This window comes from Pseudophryne corroboree, chromosome 6, assembly GCF_028390025.1.
Source record: "Pseudophryne corroboree isolate aPseCor3 chromosome 6, aPseCor3.hap2, whole genome shotgun sequence".
NCBI lineage: Eukaryota > Metazoa > Chordata > Amphibia > Anura > Myobatrachidae > Pseudophryne > Pseudophryne corroboree.
The window spans coordinates 749001449-749017743 of record NC_086449.1 but is presented as its reverse complement, the minus strand read 5'-3'; the positions used below and the strand labels follow the sequence as shown (position 1 = coordinate 749017743).

The window sequence follows — 16295 nt, the reverse complement described above, 5'->3', positions numbered from 1 at the left end:
CGCTACCTACCCATGCCGACGCTACTGCAGGTCTAAATAGGGCTCTGGCAGTCGCATAAAATTAATTTTAAGGTAGATTCCTGCCTACTATCCGCAGGATCCTATAGGGCCGCCGTATCAGGGGACGGTAATGCTACCTTCTTGGACCAGGGCGTTAAGGCCTTGTCCAGCGTGGGCGAGGATTCCCACCGTAACCTGTCCTTTGAGGGGAAAGGATACGCCATAATAATACTCTTGGGAACTTGCAGTCTAATGTCAGGAGTCTCCCAAGCTTTTTTAAATAAAACGGTCAGCTCATGAGATGAGTTAGGTTATTTTTCTTTAAATATGCAGACCCTCGTGTCAGGGACAGAGGAGTCCTCTGTGATATGCAAAACAACGTTTATTGCAATAAACCTATATTGAATACGGTCGCGACTCATGGGTGCAACCTTGCATCATCCTAGTCGACACTGGAGTCGGAATCCGTGTCGGTATCAGTGTCTGCTAACTGGGTAAAGGGACATTTATGGGACCCTGAAGGGTCCTGGAACACAGTAAAAGCCATGGGTTAATTCCCTGCTTGTCTTTTGGACTCTGCTTTGTCCAATCTGTAATAAAGCCACATTATCATTCAAAACATTCCACATGTCCACCCAATCAGGTGTCGGCTGTACCGACGGAGACACCACCACCATCTGCTCTGCTACCTCCCAAGACGAGCCTTCCGCTTCAGACATGTCGACACACACGTACTGACACCCCCCACACACACTGGGATAAATATGGGGACTGACCCACAATAAGGCCCTTTGGAGAGACAGAGAGAGAGAATGCCAGCACACACACAGCGCCACAATATGCTCAAACCACGGTCCCAGCCTAAATAGCGCTTTATATATAAATATATGTACAATCTGCACCAAATAAATGTGCCCCCCCTCGTTTTTGTCCCCTGTTATTGTTCAGCAGGGGAGAGTCTGGGAGCACTTCTCTGCAGCATGCTGTGGAGAAAAATGGCGCTGGTTAGTGCTGGAGGATCAAGCCCCGCCCCCTCGACGGCGGGCTTCGGTCCCGCACAATTTCTTTATACTGGCGGGGGTTTTATATTATATTGCCTCAGCAGTATCTAATATCTGTGCCAGTGCTGTTTATGAGGTAATAATTGCTGCCCAGGGCGCCCTGCACCCGTACAGTGCCGTGTGTGTGTGTGTGTGTGTGTGTGTGTTGGGAGCAATGGCGCGCAACGTTACCGCTGCGCGGTACCTCAGTGAAGATCTGAAGTCTTCTGCCGCCTTTGAAGTCTTCTTTCTTCTCATACTCACCTGGCTTCTATCTTCCGGCTCTGTGAGGGGGACGGCGGCGCGGCTCCGGGACGAACGACGAGGATGAGACCTGTGTTCCGACCCTCTGGAGCTAATGGTGTCCAGTAGCCTAAGAAGCAGAGCCTATCATTTAAGTAGGTCTGCTTCTCTCCCCTCAGTCCCACGATGCAGGGAGCCTGTTGCCAGCAGTGCTCCCTGAAAATAAAAAACCTAACAAAAAGTATTTTTCAGAGAAACTCAGAAGAGCTCCCCTGCAATGCACCCAGTCTCCTCTGGGCACAGGATCTAACTGAGGTCTGGAGGAGGGGCATAGAGGGAGGACCCCATGGTCCTTACGAAGTCCCCAGCATCCTCTAGGACGTAAGAGAAATAAACAATTTACTTCAGAGAAACACATTTCTTACAGTTTATATGCATTTAATTCCATCCGAGTTGAGCAAATCAACTGATGGGCCTCAGTTTCCTGGTATAACCTACAGAAAGGATTCGGACAGACTGGAAGCAGCTGTCTAGACCAAACCGGCGGACACCTGAGTGACCTTGCATGTAGGATCTCGCCATACAGGTGCACCATATGCCTTTGTCAGGGAAAGCATACTGTAACATCGTAATATAGTTAATGAGGTTGAAAAAAAATAAGATTTTACTCACCGGTAAATCTATTTCTCGTAGTCCGTAGTGGATGCTGGGGACTCCGTAAGGACCATGGGGAATAGCGGCTCTGCAGGAGACTGGGCACAGCTAAGAAAGAATTAGGACTACCTGGTGTGCACTGGCTCCTCCCACTATGACCCTCCTCCAGACTTCAGTAAGGATACTGTGCCCGGAAGAGCTGACACAATAAGGAAAGGATTTTGAATCCCGGGTAAGACTCATACCAGCCACACCAATCACACCGTATAACTCGTGATATTATACCCAGTTAACAGTATGAACATAACAGAGCCTCTCAACAGATGGCTCAACCATAACCCTTTTAGTTAAAAATAACTATATACAAGTATTGCAGACAGTCCGCACTTGGGACGGGCGCCCAGCATCCACTACGGACTACGAGAAATAGATTTACCGGTGAGTAAAATCTTATTTTCTCTAACGTCCTAGTGGATGCTGGGGACTCCGTAAGGACCATGGGGATTATACCAAAGCTCCCAAACGGGCGGGAGAGTGCGGATGACTCTGCAGCACCGAATGAGAGAACTCAAGGTCCTCCTCAGCCAGGGTATCAAATTTGTAGAATTTTGCAAACGTGTTTGCCCCTGACCAAGTAGCAGCTCGGCAAAGTTGTAAAGCCGAGACCCCTCGGGCAGCCGCCCAAGAAGAGCCCACTTTCCTCGTGGAATGGGCTTTTACAGATTTAGGCTGCGGCAGGCCAGCCACAGAATGCGCAAGCTGAATTGTGCTACAAATCCAGCGAGCAATAGTCTGCTTTGAAGCAGGAGCACCCATCTTGTTTGGTGCATACAGGATAAACAGCGAGTCAGTCTTCCTGACTCCAGCCGTCCTGGAAACATAAATTTTCAAGGCCCTGACTACGTCCAGTAACTTGGAGTCCTCCAAGTCCCTAGTAGCCGCAGGCACCACGATAGGTTGGTTCAAGTGAAAAGCTGATACCACCTTAGGAAGAAACTGGGGACTAGTCCTCAATTCTGCCCTATCCATATGGAAAATCCAATAGGGGCTTTTGCATGACAAAGCCGCCAATTTTGCCACCCGCCTTGCCGAAGCCAAGGCCAAAAGCATGACCACTTTCCACGTGAGATATTTTAAATCCACGGTTTTGAGTGGCTCAAACCAATGTGACTTTAGGAAACCCAACACCACGTTGAGGTCCCACGGTGCCACTGGAGGCACAAAAGGAGGCTGAATATGCAGCACTCCCTTGACAATGTCTGAACTTCAGGCAGTGAAGCCAGTTCCATTTTGGAAGAAAATCGATAGAGCCGAAATCTGGACCTTAATGGAACCCAATTGTAGGCCCATAGTCACCTCTGACTGTAGGAAGTGCAGAAATCGACCTAGCTGAAATTTCTCCTTTGGGGCCTTCCTGGCCTCACAGTACGCAACATATTTCCGCCATATGCGGTGATAATGGTTAGCGTTCACTTCTTTCCTAGCTTTAAATAGCGTAGGGATAACTTCCTCCGGAATTCCCTTATCCTTCAGGATCCGGCGTTCAACCGCCATGCCGTCAACGCAGCCGCGGTACGTCTTGAAACAGACAGGCCCCCTGCTGCAGCAGGTCCTGTCTGAGCGGCAGAGGCCATAGGTCCTCCGAGATCATTTCTTGGAGTTCTGGTTACCAAGCTCTTCTTGGCCAACCCGGAACAATGAGTATAGTTCTTACTCCTCTCCTTCTTATTATTCTCATTACCCTGGGTAAGAGAGGCAGAGAAGGGAACACATACACCGACTGGTACACCCACGGGGTTACCAGAGCGTCCACAGCTATCGCCTGAGGGTCCTTGACCTGGCGCAATATCTTTGTAACTTTTAGTTGAGGCGGGACGCCATCATGTCCACCTGTGGCCTTTCCCAACGGTGTACAATCATTTGGAAGACTTCTGGATGAAGTCCCCACTCTCCCGGGTGGAGGTCGTGTCTTCTGAGAAAGTCTGGTTCTCAGTTGTCCACTCCGGGAATGAACACTGCTGACAGTGCTAACACATGATTTTCCGCCCATCGGAGAATCCTTGTGGCTTCTGCCATCGCCATCCTGCTTCTTGTGCCGCCCTGTCGTGTACATGAGCGACCGCCGTGATGTTGTCTGACTGGATCAGCACCGCCCGGTGTTGAAGCAGGGGTCTAGCCTAACTTAGGGCATTGTAAATGGCCCTTAGTTCCAGAATATTTATGTGTAGGGAAGTCTCCTGACTTTTCCATAGCCTTGGAAGTTTCTTCCCTGTGTGACTGCCCCCCAGCCTCGAAGGCTGGCATCCGTGGTCACCAGGACCCAGTCCTGTATGCCGAATCTGCGGCCCCCTAGAAGATGAGCACTCTGCAGCCACCACAACAACGACACCCTGGCCCTTGGAGACAGGGTTATCCGCCGATGCATTTGAAGATGCGACCCGGACCACATGTCCAACAGATCCCACTGGAAAATCCTTGAATGGGACCTGGTGAATGGAATTTCTTCGTAAGAAGCTACCATCCTTCCCAGGGCTCGCGTGCATTGATGCACCGACACCTGTATATGTATTAGGAGGTCTCTGTCTAGAGACGACAACTCCTTGGACTTCTCCTCCGGGAGAAACCCTTTTTATCCTGTTCTGTGTCCAGAACCATACTCAGGAACAGTAGACGCGTCGTAGGAACCAGCTGCGACTTTGGAATATTCAGAATTCAGCCGTGCTGTTGTAGCACTTCCCGAGATAGTGCTACTCCGCCGAACAACTGCTCCCTGGACCTCGCCTTTATAAGGAGATCGTCCAAGTACGGGATAATTATTTCGGCCATTACCTTGGTAAATACCTCGGTGCCGGGGACATACCAACGGCAACGTCTGGAATTGGTAATGACAATCCTGTACCACAATTTTGAGGTACTCCTGGTGAAAAGGGTAAATAGGGACATGCAGGTAAGCATCCTTGATGTCCAGTGATACCCTCCAGGCTTGCAATAATCGCCCTGAGCGATTCCATTTCGAACTTGAACCTTCGTATATAAGTGTTCAAGGCTTTCAATTTTAGAATGGGTCTCACCGAACCGTCTGGTTTCGGTACCACAAACATTTTGGAATAGTAACCCCGGCCTTGTTGAAGGAGGGGTACCTAGATTTCACCTGCTGGAAGTGCAGCTTGTGAATTGCCGCCAGTACTACCTTTCTCCGAGGGCAGCAGGCAAGGCTGAGGTGAGGTAACGGCGAGGGGGAGTCGCCTCGAACTCCAGCCTGTATCCCTGTGATACTATTTGCAGAACCTAGGGATCCACCTGTGGGCAAACCCACTGGTCCCTGAAGTTCCCGAGACGCGCCCCTACCGCACCTGTCTCCATGTGCCTTTTATAGGCAGCATCACCTGTCCACTGCCGGGTTTCTAATACCCTCCTGGCAGAATGGACATTGCATTAATTCTGGATGCCAGCCGGCAAATATCCCTCTGTGCATCCTTTATATATAAGACAACGTCTTTAATATGCTCTATGTTAGCAAACTATTTTCCCTGTCTTAGAGTATTAATATTATCTGACAGGGTATCAGACCACGCTGCAGCAGCACTATTTATGCTGAGGCGATTGCAGGTCTCAGTATATAACCTGAGTGTGTATATACAGACTTCAGGATAGTCTCCTGCTTTTTATCAGCAGGCTCCTTCAAGGTGGCCGTACCCTAAGACGGCAGTGCCACCTTTTTTGACAAACGTGTGAGCGCCTTATCCACCCTAAGGGATATCTCCCAACGTGACCTATCCTCTGGCGGGAAAGGGTACGCCATCAGTAACTTTTTAGAAATTACCAGTTTCTTATTGGGGGAACCCACGCTACTTTACACACTTCATTCATTCATCTGATGGGGGAACAAAACACTGGCTGCTTTTTCTCCCCAAAAATAAAACCCCCTTTTATGTGGTACTTGGGTTCATGTCAGAAATGCGTAACACATTTTTTATTGCCGAGATCATGTAACGGATGTTCCTAGTGGATTGTGTATATGTCTCAATCTCGTCGACACTGGAGTCAGACTCCGTGTCGACATCTGTGTCTGCCATCTGAGGTAACGGGCGCTTTTTTGAGCCCCTGATGGCCTTTGAGATGCCTGGGCAGGCGCGGGCTGAGAAGCCGGCTGTCCCACAGCTGTTTTACGTCATCCAGCCTTGTAAGGAGTTGATATTGTCGTTTAATACCTTCCACCTATCCATCCACTCTGGTGTCGGCCCCACAGGGGACGACATCCCATTTATCGGCCTCTGCTCCACCTCCACGTAACCTTCCTCATCCCACATGTCGACACAGCCGTACCGACACACAGCACACACACAGGGAATGCTCTGACTGAGGACAGGACCCCACAAAGTCCTTTGGGGAGACAGAGAGAGAGAGTATGCCAGCACACACCAGAGCGCTATATAATGCAGGGATTAACACTATAACTGAGTGATTTTTCCCCCAATAGCTGCTTGTATAAACAATATTGCACCTAAATTTAGTGCCCCCCCCCTCTCTTTTTAACCCTTTGAGCCTGAAAACTACAGGGGAGAGCCTGGGGAGTTGTCTTCCAGCTGCACTGTGAAGAGAAAATGGCGCCATTGTGCTGAGGGAGATAGCTCCGCCCCTTTTTCGCGGACTTTTCTCCCGCTTTTTTATGGATTCTGGCAGGGGTATTTATCACATATATAGCCTCTGGGGCTATATATTGTGATATATTTGCCAGCCAAGGTGTATTTATTGCTTCTCAGGGCGCCCCCCCCCCCAGCGCCCTGCACCCTCAGTGACCGGAGTGTGAAGTGTGTATGAGGAGCAATGGCGCACAGCTGCAGTGCTGTGCGCTACCTTGGTGAAGACTGATGTCTTCTGCCGCCGATTTTCCGGATTTCTTCTTGCTTCTGGCTCTGTAAGGGGGCCGGCGGCGCGGCTCCGGGACCGAACACCAATGGCCGGTTCCATGCGGTCGATCCCTCTGGAGCTAATGGTGTCCAGTAGCCTAAGAAGCCCAAGCTACCACCAGTTAGGTAGGTTCGCTTCTTCTCCCCTTAGTCCCTCGTTGCAGTGAGTCTGTTGCCAGCAGATCTCACTGTAAAATAAAAAACCTAACATATACTTTCTTTCTAGGAGCTCAGGAGAGCCCCTAGTGTGCATCCAGCTCGGCCAAGCACAGGATTCTAACTGAAGTCTGGAGGAGGGTCATAGTGGGAGGAGCCAGTGCACACCAGGTAGTCCTAATTCTTTATTAGCTGTGCCCAGTCTCCTGCGGAGCCGCTATTCCCCATGGTCCTTACGGAGTCCCCATCATCCACTAGGACGTTAGAGAAATAGGATTTTAATTACCTACCGATAAATCCTTTTCTCGTAGTCCGTAGAGGATACTGGGATTCCATTTAGTACCATGGGGTATAGACGGGTCCTGCTACTTTTCCCTCTGTATACATTACTAAGTCTCAAGCAGAGTAGCACCTCACTACCTAATTAAGGTGTGCAAATTAGGGCCCTTTTCCCTCTGTAACTGATGTATTCATACATTTTTGAAGGTAGGAGACACCTTCACCCTAATTTAGCACCCTGCCCCACCCACCCCTCTGATTTTAAATAGTCCAACACTCTAGCCTTTACATTTGGAATGAGCACACTGAGGTAAGACTCCTACATTCTGTTTAATATGGCAGTCCATAATGGGGGGAATTCTCTGGGGTGCGGGGCTCCCTGTGCCTGCCGTGGCTGGGTGTCCCTGGGGCATCGCAATTTAACACTATTTCATCACTCCATGTCACTTATAGTTTGTTTTATATATATGTAACACCTTCACATAATTTTATTTTACTCCTCACATTATTCACACATGCAGCAGCAGCTGCTCCTACCTCTTTAACCCTATATTTTTATCATTCCTGCGATGCCCTGGGGTTGTCTGGCTGGGTGGCTCTGTGGTGTCCTGCCCCCCGGACCTGAACCCCTATGGTTAGTGTTAGGGACTTACCCAATGAGAGGCTACCTTGATGCGGTGGGTAAGCTCATAGCCCTGGCCAGGAATATGCTAAGTGCCTCTGGTTACTACAGGTTGAGCTAGTGTGAGATAGTGCACCTGCTACCTTTTCCCTCTGTATACATTACTAAGTCTCAAGCAGAGTAGCACCTCACTACCTAATTAAGGTGTGCAAATTAGGGCCCTTTTCCCCCGGTATAGACGGGTCCACCAGGAGCCATGGGCACTTTAAGAATTTGATAATGTGGGCTGGCTCCTCCCTCTATGCCCCTCTTACCAGACTCAGTCTAGGAAACGGTGCCCGAGGAGAAGGACATACTTTGAGAAAAGGATATAAAAGGATAGTGGTGAGATTCCGTACCAGCCCACACAAATCAGAGGAAAGCCATGCTAACCAAACTTAAAACAGGAACAGCAACAGCTGAACCAACAATACTTAACCAAGTAACAGTGCAGGAAGAACAAAGCACCGGGAGGGCGCCCAGTATCCTCTACGGACTACGAGAATAGCATTTACCGGTAGGTAATTATAAGCCTATTTTCTCTTACATCCTAAAGGATACTGGGGTTCCATTTAGTACCATGGGGATGTACCAAAGCTCCCAAACCGGGTGGGAGAGTGCTGAGGTTCCTGCAGAACTGATTGACCAAACTGAAGGTCCTCAGAGGCCAAAGTATGAAACTTGTAAAACAGAGCAAACGTGTTCGAACCAGATCAAGTAGCCGCTCGGTAGAGCTGTAAAGCTGAGACACCCCGGGCAGCCGCCCAGGAAGAGCCCACCGATCTAATACAGTGGGCCTGAACAGATTTTGGAATCGGCAAACCTGCCGTGGAATAAGCATGCTGGATAGCGAGCCTGATCCAGCGTGCAATTGTCTGCTTTGAAGCAGGACACACAATTTTATTGGGATCATAGAGAACGAACAGCGAGTCGGATATACTGTGACGAGCTGTCCTCTTTACGTACACCTTCAAACCCACGGTTCTTCAAACAGGGTATTCAATTCCTTTGACGCAGGAAAAGTGACTGAGGACTTCTTTTTTACATTAAAATAAGATTCCTCACACTCCTCTGACACCTTATCAGGAATTTGCAGAATATCTCTGATAGCCTCTATAAGAGCCTCCATTCCCTGTGACAGAGTAGCATCCCCCCCCCCCCCTTCCAAATCCACCTCGCCCTCCTCCATGTCAGACCCGTCAGTGTCAAACTGCAGGATATGGGCCAGAGATCGTTTTTCCAGACAAATGGGAGGGGATTGAGATGCTGGTTTGGGTACCGAGTCTCTGTTCATAAACTCATCCACAGTCTGTCTTAAGTATTGCGTCTCTTTCTCATTGCGGGATAATTTTGTAGAAATATTGGAGAACATTCCTTTAATGGAATTAAACCACTCCGGTTCAACCCCGCTATTCTGGGAAGGTGCACTGCCCTGAGTACCCAGTAGTGAGCCCCCTGGTGAAGAGGAACACTCCGCTGTGCAAGAAACACACTCTTTGCCTGACATAATGTAAATGTGACAGCACACACACACACACACACAATTAACCCACAAAGAGCCCTTCAGGAAGTCACAGTTTTTTGGAGCCAGCCCCCACCGCGCCGTTATCGCTAATGCCAAGCTTAGCAGGGTCGCAGACTAAGTACCCTGATAGGGGAAGTAGTACACTAATAATCACTCCCCCCCTGCTATGACCCCCTGGTACCGCTGAGGTAATCTGGAGTCTCTCCGGAGGAGCTGTGCGTCCCCGTCAGTCAGAGTCTGTGTCTACTGCAGAGGGAAAATGGCACTGGTGAGCTGCTGGATCCGCTCATAGTGAAGGCCCGCCCCTTCAATGGTGCGCAGCCTTCCCACTATTTATACTGGCTGAGGTAGTCTGGTGCTTAAAATGGAGAGAAAACCGTTTTAAGGCTGTTTTTACCAGTGTGGGTACTGTGTACAGTGTACTGAGACGCACCTGTGTACTGTTTCTGGAGACGCATTCCACCCCGGTTAGAAGCCGTGCGTCTCCGTACCCTCATGCCGCCATAATGGCCGGCGCCCTGCTAACCGGAACGCTGGCTTAGAACTCACCACTCTTCATTCTTCTGGACCTGTTAGGGGTGGCGGTGTGCTGCGGGAATGTACGCTCACTGTGGTGGGGCTTGCGAATAGTTCCCTCGGGAGTTCAGTGTCCTGTCAGCGGGGAACGGGACCGACCAACCCCCCCCCCCCCTTCCCCTTCCTTAAGTCCAACGAAACAGGCAAGCTGCTGCCACCCAGCCCTGCCTAAAAATAAAAAACATAAAATAAATGCAGAAAACTCTTCAGGAGCTTCCATAAGCATGACTGGCTCCTCCAGGCACATTTTCTAAACTGAGTCTGGTAGGAGGGGCATAGAGGGAGGAGCCAGCCCACACTATCATATTCTTAAAGTGCCCATGGCTCCTAGTGGACCCGTCTATAACCCATGGTACTAAATGGAACCCCAGTATCCTCTAGGACGTAAGAGAAAGACAATTTGTCCATCGAGTTCAGCCTGTAGTATAATTCGTACTGTGTTTAGCCATGAACAGAGAGATGCATTCTGGAGGAGTTTTTAAGTTCATTAATGAGTCTTGAGTTTAACTTTGGTAAAACCATAATCTTATAACCAAGTGATAAAGCAACTCCAGACATCACATTCCCCGACCTAAAAAAATATACGTAAGACTTTATAAATTTGTGTTCTAGTCTTTGTATGGAGAGTGGGGGGTGGGGGTGTATCCGTTTTATTCTATTTACCCTTCATAAACACAATCATATTTGGAAATATGTTTCACTTGGAATTACAACAAATTGAATAAATTAGCCTTAACAAGTGTTACTTAACAAGTGTTGATGTTCATTTGCTGTGCACAGATGCATCTTAACACACAACTGCAACAACACAGCCATGGGAAGTGGTCACTTTGCACAGTGGCTAAACGCAACCATTTGTTAACCATTTCAACCCCATGATGACCACTTTTTTCAGATGAATCCCATTAAATTGTTATTCTTATTTCCCATTTAATGTAATTATTTTCTCTCTTTTTTTGTGACCGAAAGTGCTTTCTTTTAGTAACAAACTAGAGAAAACATCTTTGTTTAATCAGCATTGCTTAAGGGAAAGCAGGCTGAATGAAATAAATAAATAAGGAAAAGCTATATAGTTTGCCATGATGCGTCTTCTAGTTCCTGTAATACGATTACCACAACAATTTATCTCACAATCTTAAATTTCCCAGAGTACAGCTACGGTTGGTCACGTATATGTACTTTATTTAAGGTACCCACATTTTAGTTACAACAACCCCAAACCCAATAGGGGCTGACAATTTTTTTTATAATTACGTAAGAGTGCCCTGACAACCATGCAAATTGTCCATATTGTGCATGATACACTTACTTATTAACACTTAATGACACATTAACCTCTCACTAGTGTGGTGGTCTTGGGGCGGCTGGCCTGTCCTATGAACGAGAACCTTAGTATTAGGGACCCACCAGATGATGTTATCTGGTCATTGGTTGGTGGGCCCATATTTTTTGGCCAAAAATTATGCTAAAAACCTCTATTTTGCTCTGTTAGATTATAGAGTTTATTACAATTAATATGATCAGCCGTTCTTAAGGTGTGTACACACGGCGCGATGCAGTTTCAGCCAGACATTGACTATTCCATGGGGCCGGAGCCCGGCCCTGCCGATATAGGCAATGTTGGGCTGCCTGCACAGTCTATTTTTGCTTGCGATGCCGATCCCGCGGGACTGGGCATCGGCATCGCAAGCTGTGTACACACGGTGCAATATGCACTAACTTTCCTTACCATTTTGACTATATAGTCAAAATCGTAATGAAAGTGAAGTGCATATCGCACTGTGTGTACACACCTTTAGTATTATAGAGTATGCATCTGTAATTTTTTCAACAGTTTTGGCGGGGTATTTTTGTTTCTTACTAGGGTGGCCAATCCCAGGATCGAGATCACGGGATTTTGGACTAAAATCAGAGGGATTTGAATCCCGGTATTGAAGGGGACTGAGGGACGGGAGGAGGATGGCGTGCAGCCACTGACACCTGTGTTGCCAACCAGTGTCACCACCACCTCAATCCCAGGAATTTTGGGATTGAGCGTTTTTCAACCCCAAATCTGGGATTGAAAATACGGCCTGAGATTGGCCTCCCTATTTCTTACCACTTTTTTTTACTGAGTGTCCACAGGCCAATTTGATTCTTATCTCTCCTGTCTGTACACAATACCAGTTCACTTAACGGGGAGAGATGTGTGCTGAGCGTGCGGGGGGAGACGAGGGGCCGCTCATGGTGAAATGAGCGACCTGCTAGATTGAGCCTACTGCAGGCCAATCTAGCACCAGCGATAGCTATGCGCGGGGCTGCGCATCGTTATAGCTGTGAGGGGTACACACAGAGAGATCACTGCTTAAAATCTAAGCAATCTAGTCAGATTGCTTAGATTTTAAGCAGCGATCGCTCTGTGAGTACCCCCCTTAGGGGGAGCTGTATCAAACTGTTGAAAGAGAAACTGAAGAACTTGTAAACCAATCACCTTCTGTTATTTTTTATACTTTAGTACATAAATGATAGCTATAACCTGATTGGTTGATATTTGCTGCTTCTCCACTTTATATCTTGAAGGTTTGATACATCTCTCCTTTAGTGATGAATATGACAGTATACAGACAACCGTTCCATCAAATAATATACTATTAGAGTTTACAGAAGATATCTATACAGCATCCAATTCCGTTAAACGTGCAGTCGTTTTCAAGAGATGTATATTTCCCAGAAATTTGGCAGCACAAAGTAACGTCAGAATGATGTTGTTCTATGTAAACTGCTGTTCAAATGACCAAGTAAACCTAAAGCAGTACAGTCTGTCCTTTTGTACACCTGTTCATCACCAAATAAGGTTATGTCAAGCATAATAACCCAGGGAAGTTTTAGGACTGCAATTATGCAACATCAAAATAAAATTATCTGATGGGAGGAATAGAAAAGCTGAAAAACACAGGATTTATTTTAACCAACAGTGCAAACAGTACATGGGCTGTAGACTATAGAAGGGACAAAACTACCATTGGTGCAGCACGTGCATTGCATTAGGGCCCACTGCTGCCTAGAACAACAATGAGTTATCCCCTGGCCCCCCCACGGACCATTTTGAGCAATGCTGGATGAATGGCCCAGTGCAGAGAGCAGGGTGGCCCCCACTGCCTGTAGAACCTTACGGAAGCAGGGCTGAGCATGTGTGTGCCAGACTGATAAAGAGTTTTGTCACCTATCTGCACTGATGATCACACACACCTAATGCCTTTAATTAACAGACAGATGTGCATTTTTTTTTATTCACTGTTGTCTGTGAATTAAAGGCAGCTCACAACCAGTGTAACTGGCACTGCCAGAGTGTGCGTGACCAAGTGCCAAATGGAAGAAAGCAAAAGGGGCGGGGGGCCCTGTCAGAGAGAGCAGCGGCCACTGTGTTCCTGTCCCTACCAGGGTACATACCGTTGTCCGACATTGTCATGTACCACTGTCAGCCACTGCCTCCCCTTGCTTTCCCTGTCACCCTCTGCCTCCCCCTGCCGTGTGGCATATTATGAACTTGACTTTGAGTGGAAGAGGGGGGCCCAAATTATACTTTTGCACTAGGGCCCACCACTCACAAGTTCCGCCATTGGCCTATAGTGACCAATCAGAAATCAGCTTCTATTCACCTGACTAAACTTGACTAAAAGCCGACGTTTAATTGGAAGCTTTGGTATAACATCTGGGTTCTTTATGCCATAAAAGCTGATGTTTAATTGGGAGTTTTGGTAAAACATCTGGGTTCTTTATGCCATGATTTTAAATATACCCTTTACTATACTGAAAGCATGATTATGCTTACAAGAAGACTAGATAAAATGAGCAGATAAGGAATAGGGTGAGATGGTCACTAATGCCAAAAAGGAAGAATACCTCCTCGAATAAGGACAAGGCAAGACTACCCTAGATTACAGGACAGAAGGAAATTTAGGACAGGTGATATGACTAAGGATAAACCCATAGCAGGTCATAAGTGCAAGTAGCAGACTCTGTACCATCATCAAAAAACACAGCAAGTGTAACTTCCTTTGTTTTATTAATAAGCCCAATATTTTTAAAGTAAAATTCTATTAGAGGAATAGCAGCATACATTATTTTTTATTAGATATGGATAGCAGCAGTACTATTAGAGCATGACTTATAACACGCATTAGTAAAGTGTACTGATTGAAATTGCAAGCTTTCACAACTAGTTTTTTTCCCCTAATTATAATTACAAGGCTTGCACTCTAAATTCGGCCAGTCCGTAAATCTAAAAAAGGTTAAATTTAAGAAATGTAAGAATTTCAAATATACTCCAGTTCATAAAATGGTGTTTTCAGTCCACAATATTTGTATACAGTATAGGCATATGTGTAATCTAGCGTATCAGTGCCACACAGTTTCCTTACGGAAAATCAGCATAAAGTATCAATACAATTAGGAATAAATACCTCCTTGGAGGTTGACAGGTGTCACAATGATCCCTTTTACTTCGGTGATCGGGGAGTTCAGCCCATAGCGCCCACCGTCAAGGACAGATTTGCTGCCTGGTTCCTGTGCGGTCACATTCACAATGGCATTGAAATATTCCAAATTGGTGGTCTCTGAGCCGCCATGGACCACCGAACAGGGCAAGAGGACCAGCAAAGGGAGACAGTTTAGGTACTGGAGCGACAGCCTGGGAATCATTTTTAACCAAGTCTTACAAAAATAAAATATACACAACAATCCTTTGGTATAAATAGGAAAAAAACAAAAAAGAAGAGAAAAGAAACAAAGTGCAACAATGCAAAAACTATATCCCTTATGAGTGAGGCTACAAATGATTCTTCTCCATGGCAATGTGCAACATCCTTACGTCGTCATCACCTGTTATACCAATTACCGGTGCTGGTAAAAAGTGCTCAGATTAAAAAAAATAAAAATAAATGAAGATAAAAAAGCCAGCCCTTGGCACTCCTTACTGAGCAGCTTTGCAGCAGATGGACAGATAAGATTTTACTTAATGTATACCATGCAGCTACAATAATCCAAGGCTTGCGCAAAGCACCAGGGCACACAAAGAGATGCTTGTGCCCTCTGACATATCCGCCTGCCAACGTGATCCTTTATTTTCCATGCACAGGAGGGTGCTGGCAGGGAGGGTGCTCAGCAGGAGGGGGCACAGTGCATTGTCTACAGGGTCGTGCAGCAGGATGGGGTGGTGTGGGTACAGGAGGTAGGGGGTCCTCACTGGAGCATCCTTGGCACAGTGTCAGTGCCAGCAGGGCACAAGTCACTCCCCCCCCAAGGCTGGCACTGAGTGGAAAGCGAATGTCTCTCCCTCGGTCAACTGGATACAGAGAGAGCAGCTCCGGAGCTTCGCTTCCTATCTTATAGCGCTGGCAGCTGCCCAGAGTGACACAGCCTGCCCCGTGCTGGAGGTGGCAGAGGCGTCAGTGACACGGTGACGAAGGCTCCACCAAACTGCTGCTGCCGCCGCCGCCGACGAAGGCGCAAGCAGACTGAGAGCGGCAATGGGAGGAGCTAGACAGAACTGTCCGGACCGGGCCCGCCCCCCGCGTGATCGCTGTCTTGGGCTCCTTCACGCCCCTGTTCTGCTTATGCTGCGCATGCGCGGCTGGACGCTGCCGCTAGTATATTGACCAGGATGCAACAATTAGTATAGCATAGGGTAGATAAGTAATACATTTCAAGACACAACCGAGCCCCCAGGAAATCATGGGCAAAACTATATGTAAAAAGATATCCTCTAAGTATGGAAAGTGATGCATTGGTGTTTTATAGTGACACAGGTTTGCATCATACTTGCCTACCTGACCCTCTCCATGAGGGAGAAAAAATAAGATTTTAAACCTACCGGTAAATCTATTTCTCGTAGTCCGTAGAGGATGCTGGGGACTCTGTAAGGACCATGGGGAATAGACGGGCTCCGCAGGAGACATGGGCACTATAAAGAAACTTTAGAATGGGTGTGCACTGGCTCCTCCCTCTATGCCCCTCCTCCAGACCTCAGTTAGAGAAACTGTGCCCAGAGGAGACAGACAGTACGAGGAAAGGATTTTGTTAATCCAAGGGCAAGATTCACACCAGCCCACACCATCCACACCGTATAACCTGGAATATACGAACCTGTCAACAGTATGAAACAGAACAGCATCAGTCAAAGACTGAACAAAACTGTAACATAACCAGGGCCGGCAATAATAATCTTGGGGCCCGGTACACTGATATCCCTGTGGGCCCCCCCCCCGATATAC

The 16295-nt window shown here is 47.5% G+C and overlaps 1 protein-coding gene across 3 annotated transcripts in view; it reads right to left on the bottom strand.

Annotated features, from left to right (window-relative positions):
- Window positions 1-15545, bottom strand: part of RNF130 (ring finger protein 130) — a 532281-nt gene extending 516736 nt beyond the window's left edge. For all 3 annotated transcript variants that reach the window (XM_063928530.1, XM_063928529.1, XM_063928531.1), the window contains exon 1: window positions 14487-15545. In XM_063928530.1, the coding sequence (XP_063784600.1) occupies window positions 14487-14724 (238 nt within the window). In that variant the 5' untranslated portion in view covers window positions 14725-15545. The remainder of the gene's footprint in view (window positions 1-14486) is intronic.
- Between the last annotated feature and the right edge of the window lie 750 nt (window positions 15546-16295).